This window comes from Mytilus californianus, unplaced genomic scaffold, assembly GCF_021869535.1.
Source record: "Mytilus californianus isolate M0D057914Y unplaced genomic scaffold, xbMytCali1.0.p SCAF_5, whole genome shotgun sequence".
Classification (NCBI taxonomy): domain Eukaryota; kingdom Metazoa; phylum Mollusca; class Bivalvia; order Mytilida; family Mytilidae; genus Mytilus; species Mytilus californianus.
In genome coordinates, this window is record NW_026262701.1 from 41,199,631 (window position 1) to 41,222,116 (window position 22,486).

The 22,486-nt window shown below is 31.9% G+C and overlaps 1 protein-coding gene across 1 annotated transcript in view; it reads left to right on the forward strand.

Annotated features, from left to right (window-relative positions):
* Positions 1 to 20,219, forward strand: part of LOC127702202 (uncharacterized) — an 82,860-nt gene extending 62,641 nt beyond the window's left edge. Inside the window, exons 10-12 of the mRNA XM_052206311.1 lie at positions 7,688 to 7,821; positions 9,093 to 11,475; positions 18,178 to 20,219. Coding sequence (XP_052062271.1) covers positions 7,688 to 7,821; positions 9,093 to 9,164 — 206 coding nt within the window. The 3' untranslated portion in view covers positions 9,165 to 11,475; positions 18,178 to 20,219. The remainder of the gene's footprint in view (positions 1 to 7,687; positions 7,822 to 9,092; positions 11,476 to 18,177) is intronic.
* The last annotated feature ends 2,267 nt before the right edge of the window (positions 20,220 to 22,486 follow it).

The following is a 22,486-nucleotide window of genomic DNA, read 5'->3' on the forward strand; positions in this document are numbered from 1 at the left end:
TTTTGACCCCCCTGCCATGATATATTTAACCCCCTACTATTGATCTCTAATTTCAAAAAAACTAGCTATTCTAACTCCTTTACACACTTAAAATACTCCAATAAGTTGTTTGTATGTATTTAACATGCTGGAAAGATGTTTTGAAAATTTTACTTAGCCATGGTATTTTGACCCCCCTGCCATGGTATATTGAACCCCTACAATAGACCTCTTATTAAAAAAAATCTAGATTTTCTAACTCCTTTACACAGTAATTATACTCCACTTAGTAGTTTGTATGTTTTAAACATGCTTGAAAAGATGTTTTAAAAATTTTATTTAGCCATTGTATTTTGACCCTAATGCCATGGTATTTTGACCCTAATGCCATGGTATATTGATCCCCCTACTATAGACCTCTAATTTCAAAAAATTTTGCTATTCTAACTCCTTTACATATAGTTAGTTTAGTCCAATAAGTAGTATGTATGTATTTAACATGCTGAAAAAGATGTTTTCAAAATTTTACTAAGCCATGTTATTTTGACCCCTCTGCCATGGTGTATTGAACCCCCTACTAAAGACCTCAAATTTCAAAAAATCTAGCTATTCTAACTCCTTTATTTAATAATTATAATCCAATAAGTAGTTTGTATGTATTTAACATGCTGGTAAGATGTTTTAAAAATTTTATTTAGACATGGTTGACCCCCCCTGCCATGGTATATTGAACCCCCTACTATAGACCTCTAATTTCAAAAATTCTAGCTATTCTCACTCCTATACATAGTAATAATACTCCAATAAGTAGTTTGTATGTATGTATTTATCATGCTGGAAAATATCGGTCAAAATTTTACTAGGCCATGGTATTTTGACCCCCTTCCATGGTATATTGAACCGCTAACTATAGACCTCGAATTTCAAAAATTCAAGCTATTCTTACTCCTTTACATAGTTATAATACTCAAATTAGTAGTTGGTATGTATTTAACATGCTGGCAAAGATGTTTTGAAAATTTTACTTAGCCATGGTATTTTGAACCCCCTGCCATGGTATATTGACCCCCCTTTTACTCCTCCAATTTAAAAAAATCTAGCTATTATAACTCCTTTACACAGTGATAATACCACAATGAGAATAAGTAGTTTGTATGTACTAAACATGCTGAAAAAGATGTTTTTAAAATTTTACTTAGCCATTGTATTTTGACCCCCCCTCCCATGGTATATTGAACCCCCTACTATAGACCTCTAATTTAAAAAATTCTAGCTATTCTAACTCCTTTATTTAATAATAATACTCTTATAAGTATATATAGTTTGTAGGTATTTAACATGCTGGAAAAGATGTTTTAAAAATTTACTTAGCCATAGTATTTTGACCTCCCTGCCATGATTTACTCAACCCCTTACTATATACCTCTAATTTCAAAAATTCTTGCTGTTCTAACTCCTTTTCATAGTAATAATACTCCAATAAGTAGTTGGTATGTATTAAACATGGTGGAAAAAATGTTTTGAAAATTTTATTTAGCCATGGTTGACCCCCATGCCATGGTATATTGAACCCCCTACTTTAGACCCTTAATTTCAAAAATTCTAGCTATTCTTACTTCTAAACATTGTAATAGTACTCCAATAAGTAGTTTATATGTATTTTACATGCTGGAAAATATGTGTCAAAATTTTACTAGGCCATGGTATTTTCAACCGCCAACTATATACCTCGAATTTCAAAAATTCAAGCTATTCTTACTTCTTTACATAGTTATAATACTCCAATTAGTTGTTGGTATGTATTTAACATGCTGGAAAAGATGTTTTGAAAATTTTACTTAGCCATGGTATTTTGAACCCCCTGCCATGGTATATTGACCCCCCCTTTTACTCCTCCAATTTTAAAAAATCTAGCTAGTATTACTCCTTTACACAGTAATTATACCACAATAAGAATAAGTAGTTTGTATGTACTAAACATGCTTAAAAATATGTTTTTAAAATTTTACTTAGCCATGTTATTTTGACCACCCTGCCATGGTATATTGAACCGCCTACTATAGACCTCTAATTTCCAAAAATTCTAACTCCTTTATTTAATATTAATGCTCCAATAAGTATATATAGTTTGTAGGTATTTAACATGCTGGAAAAGATGTTTTAAAAATTTTACTTAGCCATAGTATTTGACCTCCCTGTCATTGTTTCCAGAACCCCCTACTATAGACCTCTAATTTCAAAAATCCAGCTATTCTAACTCCTTTACATAGTAATAATACTCAAATACGTAGTTGGTATGTATTTAACATGGTGGAAAAAATGTTTTGAAAATTTTATTTAGCCATGGTTGACCCCCCTGCTATGGTATATTGAACCCCCTACTATAGACCTCTAATTTAAAAAAATTGTAGGTATTCGTACTCCTTAACATAGTAATAGTACTCCAATAAGTAGTTTGTATGTTTTTTACATGCTGGAAAATATGTGTCAAAATTTTACTAGGCCATGGTATTTTGACCCCCTCCCCTGGTATATTGAACCGCCAACCATAGACCTTGACTTTCAAAAATTCTAGCTATTCTTACTCCTTTACATAGTTATTATTCTCCAATAAGTAGTTGGTGTGGATTTAACATGCTGGAAAAGATGTTTTGAAAATTTTACTTAGCCATGGTATTTTGACCCCCCACCAATTGTATATTGACCCCCTTTTACTCCTCCAATTTAAAAAAAAAATCTAGCTATTATAACTCCTTTACACAGTTATGATACTCCACTAAGTAGTTTGTATGTATTTAACATGCTAGAAAAGATGTTTTGAAAATTTTACTAAGCCATGGTATCTTGATCCCCCTGCCATGGTATATTGAACCCCCTACTATAGACCTCTAATTTCAAAAATTCTAGCTATTCTTACTCCTTTACACAGTAATAATACTCCAGTAAGTAGTTTGTATGTACTTAACATGCTGAAAAAGATGTTTTCAAAATTTTACTTAGCCATGGTATTTTGACCCCCCTGGCATGGTATATTGAAGCCCCTACTATAGACCTTTAATCTAAAAAAATCTAGCTATTCTAACTCCTTTATTTGATGATAATACTCAAATAAGTTTATATAGTTTGTATGTATTAAAGATGCTGGAAAAGATGTTTGAAACATTTTACTTAGCCATAGTATTTTGACCTCCCTGCCATGGTATATTGAACCCCCTACTAATTTCAAAAACTTTAGCTATTCTTACTCCTTTACATAGCAATAATACTCCAATAAGTAGTTGGTATGTATTTAACATGGTGGAAACAATGTTTTGAAAATTTTATTTAGCCATGGTTGACCCCCTGCCATGGTATATTGAATCCCCTACTATGGACCTCTAATTTCAAAAATTCTAGCTATTCTTACTCCTATACATAGTAATAATACTCCAGTAAGTAGTTTGTATGTATTTTACATGCTGGAAAATATGTGTAAAAATTTTATTAGGCCATGGTTTTTTTACCCCCTGCCATGGTATATTGAACCGCCAACTATAGACCTTGAATTTCAAAAATTCTAGCTATTCTCACTCCTTTACATAGTTATAATACTCCAATTAGTAGTTGGTATGTATTTAACATACTGGAAAAGATGTTTTGAAAATTTTACTTAACCATGGTATTTTGATCCCCCTGCCATGGTATGTTGACCCCCTTTTACTCCTCCAATTTTAAAAAAATTAGCTATTATAACTCCTTTACACAGTTATAATACTCCACTAAGTAGTTTGTATGTATTTAACATGCTGGAAAAGATGTTTTTTTAAATTTTACTTAGCCATCGTATTTTGACCCCTTGCCATGGTATATTGAACCACCTTCTATAGACCTCTAATTTCAAAAATTCTGGCTATTCTAACTCCTTTACACAGTAATAATACTCCACTAAGTAGTTTGTATGTAATTAACATGCTGGAAAGATGTTTTGAAAATTTTACTTAGCCATGGTATTTTGACCCCCCTGCCATGATATATTGAACCCCTTACAATAGACCTCTACTTTCAAAAAATCTAGCTATTCTAACTACTTTACACAGTAATTATACTCCACTAAGTAGTTTGTATGTTTTTAACATGCTGGAAAAGATGTTTTAAAAATTTTACTTAGCCATGGTATTTTGACCCCAATGCTATGGTATATTGAACCCCCTACTATAGACCTCTAATTTCAAAATTTTTTGCTATTCTAACTCCTTTACATATAGTTATATTAGTCCAATAAGTAGTATGTATGTATTTAACATGCTGGAAAAGATGTTTTGAAAATTTAACTTAGCCATGGTATTTTGAACCCTCCCCCTTTTTTACCATGGGAAATTTAACTCCCTTTATATGTTAGGATTTCAAATAACCAAAGCTTCAAGGTACATGGTCTAGTCATAATGCTCCAATAAGTATTTTGAATGAAATTTTGTTGGTAAAGACTTCATCATGTTCAGAGCACTTATACCAAGCCATGGTATTTATTTTTTCCTATCATGGAAAATTTACTTCCTCTTTTGGAATGTCTGATTTTCAATCTATAATAAGCTTTAAAATAATGTATTATGTTCTAATAATTATCTAGAATGAAAAAAAAACAGGGGGGTTCAATTTACCATTGGGGGTCAATTTTCCATACAGGGGGTAGGGGTTCATTTTACCATAGCGGTATTTTGACCCCGGGTCAATTTTCCATGGGGTTCAAAATACCATATGACAGGTACCGGTCTGTATTTTTGTTACTTGTTTTTCTGCTTTGTATCGATCTGATAAGGTAAGCCCTTTTCAACTGATTTTTATACGACCGCAAAAAAATTTTGCGGTCGTATATTGGTATGACGTTGGTGTCGTCGTGTTCGTCGTCGTCGTCGTCGTCGTCCGAAGACACAGTGGTTTTCGCACTCTAACTTTAGTTTCAGTAAATGGATCTCTATGACATTTTACCATAAGGTTCAATACCACAAAAGGAAGGTTGGGATTTTGGGGATTATGGTACCAACAGTTAAGGAATGAAGGGGCCAAAAATAAGCATTTTTGTAACTTCCAGACATAACTTGTGTGTTAGTGTATGGATCTCTCTGACATTGTACTACAAGGTTCCATATCACAAAGGGAATGCTGGGATTGATTTTGGGGGTAATTGCCTCAAAATTTTAGGAATAAGGGGCCAAAAAAGGGAAAAAAAACAAGCATTTTTCTTGTTTCATGACAATTACTTGTGTGTAAGTGTATGGATCTTTCTGAAATTGTACTACAAGGTTCCATATCACAAAGGGAAAGCTGGAATTGAGTTTGGGGGTAATTGCCTAAAACGTTTAGGAATAAGGGGCCAAAAAGGGGCCATAAATAACAATTTTTCTAGTTTCCAGACAAAAACTTGTGTTCAGGTGTATGGATCTCTCTGAAATTGTACTACAAGGTACCATACCACAAAGGGAAGGTTGGGATTGATTTTGGGGGTAATTGCCTCAAAATTTTAGGAATAAGGGGCTAAAAAGGTACAAAAAACAAGCTTTTTTTCTAGTTTCAGGACAATAACTTGTGTGTAAGTGTATGGATATTTATGAAATTGTACAACAAGGTTCCATATCACATAGGGAAAGGTGGGTTTGAGTTTGGGGGTAATAGCCTTAAACGTTTAGGAATATGGGGCCAAAAAGGGGCCAAAAAACAAGCATTTTTCTAGTTCCCAGACAATAACTTGTGTCCAAGTGTATGGATCTCTCTGAAATTGTACTGCAAGGTACCATACCACAAAGGAAAGGCTGGGATTGAGTTTGGGGGTGATGAATCATAAGGGGGTTCAAAAAATTTGGGGGGGGGGATTTTTTTTTCCTTTTTATGCCCCCGCCGTAGCGGAGGGGGACGGCGGGGCATTAAGTTTTACCCTTGTTCGTCTGTACGCCCGTCCGTACGCCCCAAAGTTGGTTTCCGTTCTCTAACTTTAGTTTGCCTCAACCAAATGTTATGAAACTTATACACAATGCTTATTACCACTACATACAGATCAAGTTTGAATTGGTGCCGTCACTTTTACTGTTCTAGAGTTATGCCCTTTACAAATGGAAAAATTGCTGAATTTTTTTCATTTTTTTTTCTAAATATCAAGTATTTTTAAAATTGGAGTTATCTTTCTTTGTCCGTGATTATAGTTGAATCAACTACAACCAATGCTTTATACAATGCAATATTTAATTTTACCTTCCACTGATAAATTAAAGCAATTTTTACCTTTCATTTCTAAAAATATTTTTAAGTCTTCTATGAAAATTGGAGTTATCTTTCATAATGGTAGTTGAATCAACTACAACCAATGCTTTATACAATGCAATATTCAATTTTACGTCCTACTGATAGATTAAAGCAATCGTTACCATTCAGTGCTTACAAGCACTTTGATTACGATTCTAGAGTTATGCCCATTTACAAATGAAAAAAATTGCTGAATTTTCGTTTCCGTTCTCTAACTTGAGTTTATCTCAAATTAATGTAATGAAATGTATATATAATGCTTTTTACCACATAACTCAGTTTAATTTTTTGTTTCCGTTTTCTAACTTTAGTTTGCCTCAACCAAATGTTATGAAACTTATACACAATACTTATTACTACAGATTAAGTACGAAATTTGGTGGCGACACTTTTACCATTCTTGAGTTATGTCCCTTTATAAACATAAAAATTGCTGAATTTTTCGTTACCGTTCTCTTACTTTAGTTTGGCTCAACCAAATGTTATAAAACTTACACACAACCGTTCTAGAGTTATGCGTATTTACAAATAGAACAATTGCTGAATTTTTAGTTTCTGTTCTCTACTTAAGTTAGCCGTAACCAAATGTTATGAGACTTACATACATTACTTATTACCACAAAACTCAGATCAAGTTAAAATTTGGTTAGCGTCACTTTTACCGTATTTCAGTTATGTCCCTTTATAACTATATGATATGCAAGCGGGGGCATCATCTGTGTCCACATGTGGACACTATCCACATTTATTTTTTTTTTTTTAATTTTCCATTTTAAATTGGTTATTTCTGATTTATATATAAAAGCAAATAATAATGATATGGTTTGAATAGGTAAATTAAAAAATTTTAAGTTCTTAGACCATATTCATTCTATGTCAAATATTTAATCACAATCCAAATTCAGTGCTGTATCAAGCTTGAATGTTGTGTCCATACTTGCCCCAACTGTTCAGGGTTCGACCTCTGCGGTCGTATCAAGCTGCGCCCAGCGGAGCATTTTATTATAGTTTGTTCATATGTTGTACTGTTACACCACTGTCCCAGCTTAGGGGGAGGGTTGGAATACCGGTAACATGTTGAACCCCACCACATTCTTTATGTGCCTGTCTTCAGTCAGGAACCTGAAATTCAGTTGTTGTCGTTTGTTGCTGTATATCTTATTTGTATTTCGTTCATTGTTTTTACATACATCAGGCCATTGGTTTTCTAGCTTGAATTCATTTCGGCGCCTTTTATGTGGTATGGGTTTTGTGCATTGTTGAAGGCTGTACGGAGACCTATAGTTGTTATCTTCTATGTCATTTGGTATCTGGTGGAGAGTTGTCTCATGGGCAATTATACCACATCTTCTTAATTTTATATACATTTGTATCTTGCAATTTTTGTGTTAATATTTTGATACTTGATGGCTTACCTTGGTGGGTTTTTTTTCAGGATGCAATACCTATGCGCAATGCTTCTGTTGTGGATTCAATCAGAAGTGGAGAGAAAATGATGATCCTTTAAGAAGCAGTTCACATTATGATGATTGTTCATATTCTCAAAAAGTAAATGACAGCTCTGCTCAGGTATAAATATTTGTTTTAAAATTTTTAAAAAAGTATGATACTGATAATTTGCTTATTGAGATCAGTGATTTTAGTTGTAATAATTTAAGTTTACGAACAGCTTAATGAACTATTTTATATTGATTTTATATGAATGAAATGTGATATGGGTTTAAATATTTTCTAGTAAGCAGATGATAGCTATTCACATTTAAAATTAATGTATTAAAAAATAAGACAAGCTTCGATTGTCAATTATCAAAATGTGTCTGGACAATTCAAACAGTGAAAATGTGTAAGTTGAATTGTACATTTGTATAATAATTAACATATACATTAAATTAGAAAACAAGCATGCTGTCTGTCCTTTCTAAAGAAGCCCTAGTCAGTTAAGTGTAATGTTTGAATTGTATGAAATATGAATTCTATTGATTTCAAAATTTGAAAAGGTCATATAATAGCATGTAGAGTCTTGTCATCTTGAAAAAATCTCTGAGCATGACTTTGCAGCAAGGTTTTAAAAAAAGTCAAAGACAGAGAAAGGCTTTGTCTTTACCTGTTACATGTATAACATTTATTTTTGAGTCAGATTTGACTTATGACTTGCAATGAAATAAATTCTTAACCAAGGGAGATGGATCATAATCTTAACATTAAATATGTGGCCAAATCAATATATTTGAATAACTATAGTTCAGTAGGAAAGATATTTCTTTAATCATAAACATCGATCATAAAGTTATTTCTGTCCACTTTCTGCAGGAATCATAAGGTGGCATTTGAAGAGATGTAGCTTGTATTTGAGATTAAATCTGTTTGAAGTACATAACTTTTATTGTAAAAAGTGATATTAGTCAAGAATTGTCAGAAGGTCACAATATGAACTGATGTAATATAGATTTATTTAACATATGAAATATCAATATCAATTTAATATCTAATATAAAAAAACACTTCATTGAAAAGTTATAAGCAATTTTGATTGTTTAAATAATCCTCTTTAGAAATAAATATAAGCTGGCATGAATTACACAATTATTATTTAAAATACTTCAAAAGCACAATTTAATATCTGCTGCTAAAACTTGTTTTCAATATTTAAGAAAGAAATGTAATTACTGTAGCTTTAACTTTGATTTTTAAAAGAGATCTACTTTAATGATTTTTCCATAAACCATGTACATTTTCACCCACAAAGAAAACTTCAGTTTTGTTGTACATATAAAATGACAGATCTGAAGATGTTTATAATTTTGTTTATTCATAAATAAAACTTCCATTTCTATTTTCAGGATAGTAACCCCAGTAGTCCTGATAGTGAACAAACAATTCCCAAGTCAATGGAGTTACCTCAATTTTTATGATGCATTCAGTGAATTGTTATGAGATTATTGTTATGGCTAAATGAAATCCACCTGGATACATCACAATATTCTACTATTGGTGTAAAATATTCAACTCAGTTTTTATACGCCCGTTTACGGGACGTATTATGGTAAACCGTTGACCGTCCGTCTGTCCGTCCGTCCGTCGTCAACATGTCGGACATTAATTCAAAAACGCTTTTACCAATATGCATGAAACTTTGGTGAATTGTTTATATCTATTGACGTGAGCTCCCTTTCGTTTTTTATAAATTTCAGATTTACCATTTCCGAGTTTTGGGGTTTTATTCATTAAAAGAGGGGTGATTTTCCAGTTTTCGGACTATAACTCAAAAACAATTTCACCAATTTGCATGAAACTTTTGTGAATTGTTTATATCTATTGACGTGAGCTCCCTTTCGTTTTTTATAAATTTCAGATTTACCATTTCCGAGTTTTGGGGTTTTATTCATTAAAAGAGGGGTGATTTTCCAGTTTTCGGACTATAACTCAAAAACAATTTCACCAATTTGCATGAAACTTTTGTGAATTGATCATATTTATTGATGTGAGCTCCCTTTCGATTTTTTTAAAAATTTAGGATTTACCGTTTCCGAGTTTTGGGGTTTTGTTCATTAAAAAAGGGGGGATTTTCCAGTTTTCGAACAATAACTCAAAAACAATTTCACCAATTTGCATGAAACTTTTGTTAATTGTTCATATCTATTGATGTGAGCTCCCTTTCGTTTTTTATAAATTTAGGATTTACCGTTTCCGAGTTATGGGGTTTTATCCATTAAAAAAGGGGGGATTTTCCAGTTTTCGGACAATAACTCAAAAAAAATTTCACCAATTTGCAAGAAACTTTTGTGAATTGTTCATATCTATTGACGTTAGGTCCCTTTTGATTTTTATAAATTTCAAGACTATACGTTTCCGATTTATGGGGTTTTATTCATTACAAAAAGGGGGATTTTCCAGTTTTCAGCATTTTTTATGAAACTTTGGTAAATCTATTTTTGTAAGCTCCCTTTTGATTTTTATAAATTTTCGATTTAATGTTTCCGAGTTATAAGATTTTATTTGTTTATAGTCTGACAACAGATTTAATAAGTATTACGCAACAGCACAGTGTATTGCACAACAGCAAGAAATCTTTCATATAACCAATTTGAAGTTCTTTTACTACATTTATTCAGAAACCTATAATATATCAAATATTTAATTACAATCCAAATTCTGACCTGTATCAAACTTGAATATTGTGTCCATTTTTGCCCCAACTGTTCAGGGTTGGACCTCTGCGGGCGTATCCAGCTGCGCTCAGCGAAGCAGTTTATTTTCAAAAAATTTAACGATCTTCTAACACAATTTATGATAATTGAATTATATAAGATTTTAATGTTGACTGATAGCAGAATCGATTATAAGACATAGTCACCATTCCTGTGGTTGGGTACTAACTTGTTACTTTTAAAATAATTTGAGAATGAAATATTTTACTGTTATGAGTACAGTTGAAAATAGTCATGATACAAATTAAATTGATTACAAGAAATGCCTTCTAGGGCTTCCATGTTATTTTTTCCAGATCACATGTTATGCAATTATTTTTTTTACTGTATAAAAGTTGTGCAAGGCCAAATATTATGCATGAAAGGGTGAAAATGATGTGATATAAAATTTACAAATTATTTAGTCAATCTCTGCAATAGGTTCAAAACTGCATTAGCATATAAGTGGCATAATAGAAAGCTGTTTTAAATCAGCAAAACATTAATCATAGGATGTTTACATATACATTTATGTTGAAAGTTTAACCTTTAGTTTTTATACGACCGCAAAAAAATGTTTTGTGGTCGTATATTGGTATGACGTTGGCGTCGTCGTCGTCGTCTGGCGTCGTCCGGCGTCGTCCGAAGACACATTGGTTTTCGCACTCTAACTTTAGTTTAAATGAATGGATCTCTATGAAATTTTACCACAAGGTTCAATACCACAAAAGGAAGGTTGGGATTGATTTTGGGGGTTATGGTACCAACAGTAAAGGAATTAGGGGCCAAAAAGGGGCCAAAAATAAGCATTTTTGTAACTTCCAGACATAACTTGTGTGTTAGTGTATGGATCTCTCTGACATTGTACCACAAGGTTCCATATCACAAAAGGAATGCTGGGATTGATTTTGGGGGTAATTGCCTCAAAATTTTAGGAATTAGGGGCCAAAAAAGGGGCAAAAAACAAGCATTTTTCTAGTTTCAGGACAATAACTTGTGTGTAAGTGTATGGATCTTTCTGAAATTGTACTACAAGGTTCTATATCACAAAGGGAAAGCTGGGTTTTAGTTTGGGGGTAATTGCCCTAAACGTTTAGGAATTTGGGGCCAAAAAACACATTTTTCTAGTTTCCAGACAATAACTTGTGTTCAAGTGTATGGATCTCTCTGAAATTGTACTGCAAGGTACCATACCACAAAGGGAAGGCTGGGATTGAGTTTGGGGGTGATGAATCATAAGAGGGTTCAAAAATTTGGGGGGGGGATTTTTTTTTTTTTCCTTTTTTTTCTTTTTTTCCTTTTTTTTTTTTTTCTTTTAAAATTTTCCATTTTAAGTTGGTTATTTCTGATTTATATTTAAAAGCGAATAATAATGATATGGTAGGAGATACACACCAAACAGGATGTATAAATTATTATATAATAAGTATTGTGCAATAGCAAGAAATTTTCAATTGCACAGTATTGCGCAATATCAAGAAATCTTCAATTGCACAGTATTGCGCAATAGCAAGAAATATCCAATAGCACAATATTGCGCAATAGCAAGAAATTGTCAATTGTACAGTATTGCGCAATAGCAAGAAATATTTAATTGCACAGTATTGTGCAAAAGAAGATACTTCGTATAAATTGCTTATTTCTTGACCAATTTCAATGGGGTTTTATTCTTGAATTCTTGGGTTTCTTTAATATGCTGAATCTAACCGTGTATTTAGTTTTTGGATTTTGGGCCCCGTTTTTAAATTGGTCCACATTGAGGTTCAAAGGGTCCAAAATTAAACTTTGTTTGATTTCATCAAAAATTGAATTATTGGGGTTCTTTGATATGCCGAATCTAACCGTGTATTTAGATTTGTAATTTTTGGTTCCGTTTTCAAATTGGTCTACATTAAGGTCCAAAGGGTCCAAAATTAAACTTAGTTTGATTTTAACAAAAATTGAATTTTTAGGGTTCTTTGATATGCTGAATCTAAACATGTATTTAGATTTTTGATTATGGGCCCAGTTTTCAAGTTGGTCCAAATCGGGGTCCAAAATTAAACTTTGTTTGATTTCAACAAAAATTGAATATATGGGGTTCTTTGATATGCTGAATCTAACCATGTATTTAGATTTTAGATTTTTGGGCCCCGTTGTCAACTTTGTCCACATTGAGGTCAAAAGGGTCCAAAATTAAACTTTGTTTGATTTCATCAAAAATTGAATTCTTGGGGTTCTTTGATATGCTGAATCTAACCATGTATTTAGATTTTGGATATTGGACCATAATAGGTGAATGTCCAATTTAAGATTTTTAAGTTCTTAGACCACATTCATTCTGTGTCAGAAACCTATGCTGTGTCAAATATTTAATCACAATCCAAATGCAAAGCTGTATCAAGCTTGAATGTTGTGTCCATACTTGCCCCAACTGTTCAGGGTTCGACCTCTGCGGTCGTATCAAGCTGCGCCCTGCGGAGCATTTTATTGTATCTTATGACTGTCTAAGATATATTCATAAAACTTATGATTTCAGACAGAAAAACCATTATGAAATTTATGGCATTACAAAATTATTAACATCAAAATACAGCTTTTGAACTGAAACCAAGTTTTATCATCTGTTAGAAAGGTTTTTAAAATTGTAATAATTAGTAAAATTATTGATTTTTTTTGTGGTACAATAAGTTCTGAAAGGGACTATAAATGCAGCGTGAGTCTTTCAAAGGACTATAAACTTAGTTTAAGAAAAACTATGGGTATGTTTTTGATATTTTCAGACAATTTGAAGTAAGGACCTAAAATCTAAATATAGTCCGTGATTATCAAAAGATTAATACAATTTTGGTGGGCTAGTAAACTTTTTCTGGAACTCTTAATTGCTAATCTGAAGAGCAAATGCTGCTTGGGATTGTAACTATATTATGTGGTAGTTATATAAAAACAAACTGTTATTATGTTTTGTAGTGGTTCGTTGCCATCTGCCCTAGTATGTAGCTGTTGGTTATTTTAAGTTGGCATTAATTACGTTGAAATTCCATGTTTATTTCACCATAACAGTTACAGCATAAAACTACAAATTACCATGGCCTTCCACTGAAGGATAAAACGTAGAACTACAATAGTGGAAAAGTCTTCATTCACTATGCTATTGATGTAAGAGAATCTGAAGAATATATTTTCAACACTGATAAGTAATTTAGTAATTTGCAATATAAAGGATGGTGGTCATATGCCACTACAAATCATTACAGTTTATTTTGTTATATTTTATGAATATTTTACCAATCAAAACTTCAGAGGTTTTCAATAATGTAATGGTGATGTACGATTTAAAAAAAAATTGAATTCAAACAATTTTTTTTAATATTAGTAAATCTGCTTCTTTACCTCTATAAAAGGTAAAATTATAGATATATATATATATCTTTTTTAAATATTTATATTTCTAAACTCATTTTATATTGTTATCTACTGTTGTTATATTGATTTTGTGAAAATATTAATTTTCTTTTTGATGTGTACTGCTTCCATAGAACTGTCAATCTGACAGTATTTTCAATAAATTCATTGAATATTATGTATATTCAAATGTATATACATGATACATGGAGGAGGTATGTTTATATTACCATTGTTCGCCTAGTCACTTCAATTAAAGTCAGTTTGGTAACTATGCATAGTAAATAGATTTTTATTTGATTGATATTTGTTTTGTAGTGTAAATGATTTTAAGGTATTCCCTTTTTAACTACATTTTTTTTTGTAAATGCTTGTAAAATATACATTTTGATAGACAACATTGTGTTATGTTATCCCATACAATTTAATCATTTATTGTGTAAGTTTATTTTATATAAGTAAGGATGGTAATATTGAATGATGCCAAAGCCCAAGGTCAAAATTGTTTCCTTATGTTGACAATGTGTGATATGAAATTGTTATAAGTGTAAATATATTTCCTGATGAAATCATAAGAAAGGTTATAAAACCATATTGGAATGTACTGTATTAATTGCTTATGCTGAGCATTTTCCATTTAGAGAGTCATGGGCTATTTTTATACGCTCGTTTACGGGACGTATTATGGTATACCTTTGTCTGTCTGTCCGTCCGTCGTCAACATGTCGGACATTAACTGAAAAACGCTTTTTTGCAAATTTGCATAAAACTTTGGTGAATTGTTTATATCTATTGACATGAGCTCCCTTTCGTTTTTTATAAATTTTAGATTTTACGTTTCCGAGTTATGGGGTTTTATTCATTAAAAAAGGGGATTTTCCAGTTTTTGGACAATAACTCAAGAATGCTATCACCAACTTGCAAGAAATTGTGGTGAATTGTTTATATCTATTGACATGAGCTCCCTTTTGATTTTTATAAATTTTAGATTTTATGTTTCTGAGTTGTGGGGTTTTATTCATTAAAAAAAGGGGGATTTTCCAGTTTTCAGACAATAACTCAAGAATGCTTTCACCAACTTGCAAGATATTGTGGTGAATTGTTTATATCTATTAACATGAGCTCCCTTTCGATTTTTATATATTTTAGATTTTACATTTCCGAGTTACAGGGTTTTATTCATAAAAAAAGGGGGATTTTCCAGTTTTTGGACAATATCTCAAAAATGCTTTCAGCAGTTCTTATGAAACTTTGGTGAATTGTTTATATCTATTGATGTAAGCTCCATTTAGAATTTTATAAATTTTTCATTTATCATTTCTGAGTTATGGGGTTTTACTCATTAAAAAAGGGGGGATTTTCCAGTTTTCGGACAATAACTCAAAAATGCTGTCAGCAATTCTCATGAAACTTTGGTGAATTATTTATATCTATTGATGTAAGCTCTCTTTACATTTTCATAAATTTCTAATATGACATTGAGAATTAATTGAACTTTATTTGTTTATAGTCTGACAACAGATTTACTAAGTATTGCGCAACAGCACAGTGTATTGCACAACAGCAAGAAATCTTTAATTGAATATATAAATTCAATTCATATAACCAATTTTAAGTTCTTTGACTACATTTATTCAGAAACCTATAATATGTCAAATATTAAATTACAATCCAAATTCAGACATGTATCAAGCTTGAATATTGTGTCCATTTTTGCCCCAACTGTTCAGGGTTGGACCTCTGCGGGCGTATCCAGCTGCGCTCAGCGAAGCAGTTTATTTCAGGATGCTTTGGAATAACTTTGTCTAAGTTGTATCAATACTAGATAGATTTTCTTTTTCACCACCATATTGCCGCTTCCATGTTTCACAAGTGATAACGTGATTATTATTTTGAGTTTTACAGTCAGATGTTGCATAAATATAATATAGCTGTTTTGTTACTGAACTGAAGTGTTTTCGTATATGTTTATATATATATATATATATATAAATGTTACTTAAAACTACTATGAGAATATTGCAGAATATATTGAATTAAAATATGTAGTAATGACAAGATGTAGTAAATATTGTGAACACCAAAGATTGAGATAGCTCTCTGCATTTCTTTTTTCTCTACATTAAAGGAGAAAACATTTATTATGTTTCCAAATACCAATTTATCTTGGAACTGATGCATTATATTTGAAATAAAGATGGAATAATACCAAAATCTATAGAACCAATAGGATGTTAATCTAATGAAATCTTTTTTCTGTTAAAGAATGACTTAGTAGTTCTTTTCATCTTGTAAATAAAAATACACATTAGAAAACTACCTCAAAAGTTTTGACATCGAATACTAGCCATGAGATTTGACATAAAATGCTGGAAATTGTAGCAAATAAAATATAAAATTAAGATATATTTTGAAAGTTTGCGAACGAAACAAGTAGTTTTAATTTTATAGATTGAACTTTATTGCAGATTTACAAGCCATGCCTCTCTTTTTGGAAGATACTTAACATTCAAAGATATTCGGTTTTGTTTACCTACTGGTTCCAAGATATAATCTCCATGTTTAATCTAATAAAAATTAAACCTGCGAATGTTATTAGTTAACAGTTAGAAAGTGTTCAAATTAAATTCTCAGGCAACCTCAAAGTTAAAGGAGGGGTAGTTCAAAATTTAGAATTTCAAGGCATTTAAAAAAAATTGTTGAAAAGATGCAGCACTACCTTTTGTTTTGATCTTTGAAAAATTGTAGTGCATTTGAAATTTCCATTCAAGGATATAATTTTTTATGGAACTTTATAGTAAATTTAGTTTTTTAGGCGTAGATTTTCTATTGGAAATCGTAGGTCTATACATACAGAAGTGCAAATTATACTGTTAGCAATGGCAAATGTTAATTTTTGCAATTTTTTTGTTAAAAAAAATGTAACAACACATTGTATTTTGTGTCTTTTTTTATACTGACTGCTGTGCTAATGAAACCCATACTATTTCCAAATTAAGACTTTAACTTGATCAAGTTTTGAGATTGTAAATCAATGCGTATGTCGTGAGACTTTGTTTGGATATACTTTATGTAATAACTGTTAATCCCTACTCCAGGAGTGGGTTCTGTATTCAATCTGTTAGTCCATTCGTCTGTTTATCCTTTTGTCAAGTACTATTTTTGTTGCAACTTTTTTAAGTGCAACGGAATAGAATGACTTCATATTTGGTCAGCAGCTTGACAGTGATTAGTGCAACATGTGCACTTTTTTCTGTCAGAAAACTACTCCTGTTTGCTGATATTGTACAAGTTGCCATATGTGGATTGAACCTAGTATTTTTTGTCATACATTTCTTAGGACTGAACAGAATGACTATATATTTGGTCAGCACTTGACATGAAAGAATTCTAAAGTATGAATACTCTCTGGATCTGTCAGAAGTCTATCCTCTGTTTGCCAATACTTTGACCCTTTCAATATGTTTTATAAACCTTATTTTTCATCATACATTTCTTCTGTAGTATTGAACAGATTGACTTCACATTTGGTCAGCTGTTTGATATGTGGCGTTTCAAGGTATGACCACTTATTGGATCTGTCAGACAACTAATACCTGATTTTTATATGACCTCAAAATTTTTTTGTGGTCATATATTGGTATGACGTCGTCGTCGTCGTGTGAAGACACATTGGTTTTCGCACTCTAACTTTAGTTTAAGTGAATGGATCTCTATGAAATTTTACCCTAAGGTTCAATACCACAAAAGAAAGGTTGGGATTGATTTTGGGGGATATGGTACCAACAGTTCAGGAATAAGGGGCCAAAAATAAGCGTTTTTGTAACTTCCAGACATAACTTGTGTGTTAGTGTATGGATCTCTCTGACATTGTTCCACAAGGTTCCATATCACAAAGGAAATGCTGGGATTGATTTTTGGGTTAATTGCCTCAAAATTTAAGGAATTAGGGGCCAAAAAAGGGGCAAAAAACAAGCATTTTTCTAGTTTCATGATAATAACTTGTGTGTAAGTGTATGGATCTTTCTGAAATTGTACTACAAGGTTCTATATCACAAAGGGAAAGCTGGAATTGAGTTTGGGGGTAATTGCCGAAAATGTTTAGGAATAAGGGGCCAAAAATAAGCATTTTCTTGGTTTCCAGATAATAACTTGTGTTCAAGTGTATGGATCTCTCTGAAATTGTACTTCAAGGTACCATACCACAAAAGGAAGGCTTGGATTGATTTTGGGGGTAATTACCTCAAAATTTTAGGAATTAGGGGCCAAAAAGGGGCAAAAACAAGCATTTTTCTAGTTTCAGGACAATTACTTGTGTGTAAGTGTATGGATCTTTATGAAATTGTACTACAAGGTTCCATATCACAAAGGGAAAGCTGGGTTTGAGTTTGGGGGTAATTGCCTTAAACGTTTAGGAATTTGGGGCCAAAAAGGGGCCTAAAAACAAACATTTTTCTAGTTTCCATACAATAACTTGTGTTCAAGTGTATGGATCTCTCTGAAATTGTACTGCAAGGTACCATACCACAATTGGGAAGGCTGGAATTGAGTTTGGGGGTGATGAATCATAAGGGGGTTCAAAAAATTTGGGGGAGGGATTTTTTTTCCTTTTTTTTTCTTTAAAATTTTCCATTTTAAATTGGTTATTTCTGATTTATATATAAAAGCAAATAATAATGATATGGTTTGAATAGGTTATTTAAAATTTTTTTAAGTTCTTAGACCACATTCATTCTGTGTCAGAAACCTATGCTGTGTCAAATATTTAATTACAATCCAAATTCAGTGCTGTATCAAGCTTGAATGGTGTGTCCATACTTGCCCCAACTGTTCAGGGATCGACCTGTGCGGTCGTATCAAGCTGTGCCCAGCAAAGCATTTTATTGAAACTGTTTTAGAAGAAGGAGGGTGTGAATAGTGCGACAATGAATGTGTTCATTTTAGAGTTGATATCGTACTTAAGCTTGTTATTGAGTTTTAAGATGTTTTACTTTTGTATGTCTTGTTGTATATTATTGTTAAGGAGTTCTAAAAGCTAAGCATGATGTTTATGAGGTGTTTAAGAATTAATGTAAAGGTCAGAAGTGTTTATAGTACATGTAATGGAAGGTAAGGATTAGCATATTGTTTGTTTCCAGTTTTACAAACTCAATATTTTTCATTGTTAGGGTTAGACAAAATTTCAAGGTACTGGTCATTTAAAAGGGAAAAAAATAATTGTTTTTTTCACATGATGTTACTTCAGACAAAAGTTGAAAAATAGAAGTGAAAGATACCAAAGGGACATTCAAACTGATAAGACGAACATAAACTGAAATTGTAATGGCATAAAAAGAAAATAACCAAAAGACAATCAACAGTATACAAAACACAACATGGAAAACCTAAAGACTGAGCAACATAAATCCCAACGATATCAAATGTTTCTATCTTATATATAAATTTTAAAATAGTTTGTCATTTAATTCAACGGTTGATTTGCTTTGAAACGTGCATTATGTTCATTGCCACTACCCATACAGGAGATACTGGTTCAGCAATTATGAATCAAAGTAGAAATGTCAACTTTCCAGAAACATACTGTACATCTAAGATCTAAATCTGCGGCTCTTTACAAAAAAACTCATTTCAGTATAACTTACGATCAATTTTAATCCTAAGATTTATTGTGAAAAGAGTCGCTGGCTTTTAACTTTTGAAATCTAGAGTAATACATTCATTCAATGGAATTTGAAACATTTAGAAGGGATTTAGAATGTTTGATTTGTAGCTTTAGATGAGCGATTTAAATGCCTGCAACTAATGCTGAAGTTGCAATCTTAGGTCAAATACAGTAAACTTAGATTTTATACAGAAATGGTTTTAAGCTAATGCAATCTAAACCTTATTAATATTAGAATATTTTCTGCTATCTGTAGGTTTCAGTAGACATACTTGAAGATGTCCAGCTAAAACGTAGCAATATCACATCTTATGTAGTTAACATGACAGAAAATATGTCAAAATAGTCAATTTTTTCATCACATTGAATTTTAATTGTTTGCTTAATATGTTTTCTTGTCAAATAGAGTGTTTTTGAAAAGATGACGAAAGATGAAAAACAAATATTCAATAAACAGCAAACCTTGTTAAATGTCCTATCAGATGAATTACGTACAGCTTAATTGTTATCCCCTTTTAAAGGGTATGCAGTATTCTTATAAAATTATCACTACCTCTTGTTAGGTAAAACTGATGTGTTATTTTACTGCACATGTCATCTGTTGATGTTCTTATTTTCTTTTAATAATTACAATTTCATGTAAATGTCCTATTTTGCCTTTTAGAGCATTATGATTTTGGTGCTCAATTATATATTTTTATTGTTTTTTAAAATAAAAGGTCCAAAAATCAGTTTTTAATATCTTTTGTTGTAACTTTACTCGATCAATTTACCTTCTATATAAAATAAGGAGATATGGTATGATTGCCAATGTTACAACTATCCACCACAGACCAAATGACGTAGATATTAGCAACTATGGTTCGACAATTAGCAAAACCTATACCTCATAGCAAGCCATAAAAAGCCACACACTTACAAATCAAATGAGAAAACAATCTGTCTTATTTATGTACAAAACAACAAACGAAAAACAAATATGATATACAGTAAAAAAATATGACAATTTTTTAATTACAGGTGTTGGACTATTTGGGGCAATTAAGACCATTGAGCTATAAGTACAAAATAGCATCATAAGTAAAATTCAGAACATTAAAAATAGGTAATACAACCCAAATCAAACAAAGAAAGGTAAGTTTTATTCCTTATTATTCACATAGGGGGAAAAGCTATTGGATGGAAGAAATAATCAACATTTGAAATGAGGAAGGATTAAGTCATTGCTTTTACTGTATTGTATGGAACTCTGTTATTAAAATAACGAATTGGGGATAATGCTCCTCAGTTTGTAATGAACCAGTCAGCAGATCAAGATCATTCCAGGTGAACAATATAATGATATTTGCTTTATAGTTTGTTATTATTGTTTTTAATGTAGAAAAATGACTCGGACCAGATACCTCCATATAGATTAAATAGTTGTTTAGGACAATCTTACTCTCTCTCATACAATGATAAAAACTAAAGAAAAAACAACCTCAACCTGCGCGTTTAGAAGTTGGTAGTCACTCATATGTTGATATTAATAAACAAGTAATGTGTTCAAGTTCGGGTATAGGTGTAGGTCTTCACTTTAGGAGGGTTAAACAATTTGTTTGTTCGGGCTGTCTACTGCTAGAGAACTTTAATATTGGTTTTTGTCGAGCTTGCGACTTTTGTCGCAGAAAGCTCGACATAGGGATAGTAATCCGGCGGCGGCGGCGTTAGCTAACTTCATAAAAGCTTTATATTTTAGAAGCTAGAAGACCTGGATGTTTCATACTTTGTATATAGATGCCTTATGTTACGAAGTTTCCGTCTGTCATATGTCCATTGTCATTGACCCCATTTTCATGGTTCAGTGACTACTTGAAAAAAAAGTCAACATTTTTTGTAATGTTAATTTCTTTCTTATTATGAGTAATAAGATAACTATATTTAGTATGTGGGTACCTTGCAAGGTCCTTATGCCCGTCAGATAATTTTCATTTGACCTCGACCTCATTTTATGGATCAGTGAAAAAAGTCAAGTTTTCGTGGTCAAGTCCATATATCAGATACTATAAGCAGTAGGTCTACTTTATTTGGTATATGGAATGATTGTAAGGTGAACATGTCCAACTGGTAGGTGTCAACTGACCTTGACCTCATTTTCATGGTTCAGTGGTCAAAGTTAAGTTTTTGAGTTTTGGTCTTTTTTTCTATTACTATATATAATAGGTCAACAATAAATGGTGTATGGAAATATTTGTGATGTACATGTCAGTCTCGCAGGTTTTATTTGACCTTGACCTCATTTTCACGGTTCATTTCTCAGTGTTAAGTTTTTGTGTTTTGGTCTGTTTTTCTTCAACTATAAGCAATAGATCAACTATATTTGATGTATGGAAGGATTGTAAGGTGTATATGTCTGCCTGGCAGGTATCATCTGACTTGACCTCATTTTCATGGTTCATTGGTCAATGTTAAGTTTTCATGGTTAAGTTTGTTTCTTAGATACTATAAGAAATAGGTCAACTATATGTAATGCCTAAATTGATTGTCAGGTGTACATGTTTGTCTGGCATTGTTCATCTGACCTTGACCTCATTTTTATGGTTTATTGGTCAATGTTAAGTTTTCTTGTTTAAGACTGTTTCTTAGAAACAATAAGCAATAGGTCAACTATGTTTGGTTTATTGAATGATTGTAAGGTGTACATGTATTTCTCGTTTGATTTATATGACCTTGACCTCATTTTCTTAGATCATGTTAATTTTATGTGTTACTTGTAGTAAAACTGTGTATGTAGGACTATCAACATAAAATCAATGGTTAGTAAAGAAGGCGAGACATTTAAGCGTGTGCACTCTTGTTAGGAATAAATGGGCACTCAGGTAGTCCCACATACAAAAATATATCATTTGACAAGGATGAGATTTTGGCGAATTATAAGCCCTTCATGTCTTCAATGAACAATACATTGAACAGCAAATCTGAGGACTTACCTTGTTTGTATTGGATACCTAAGCTTCACAAA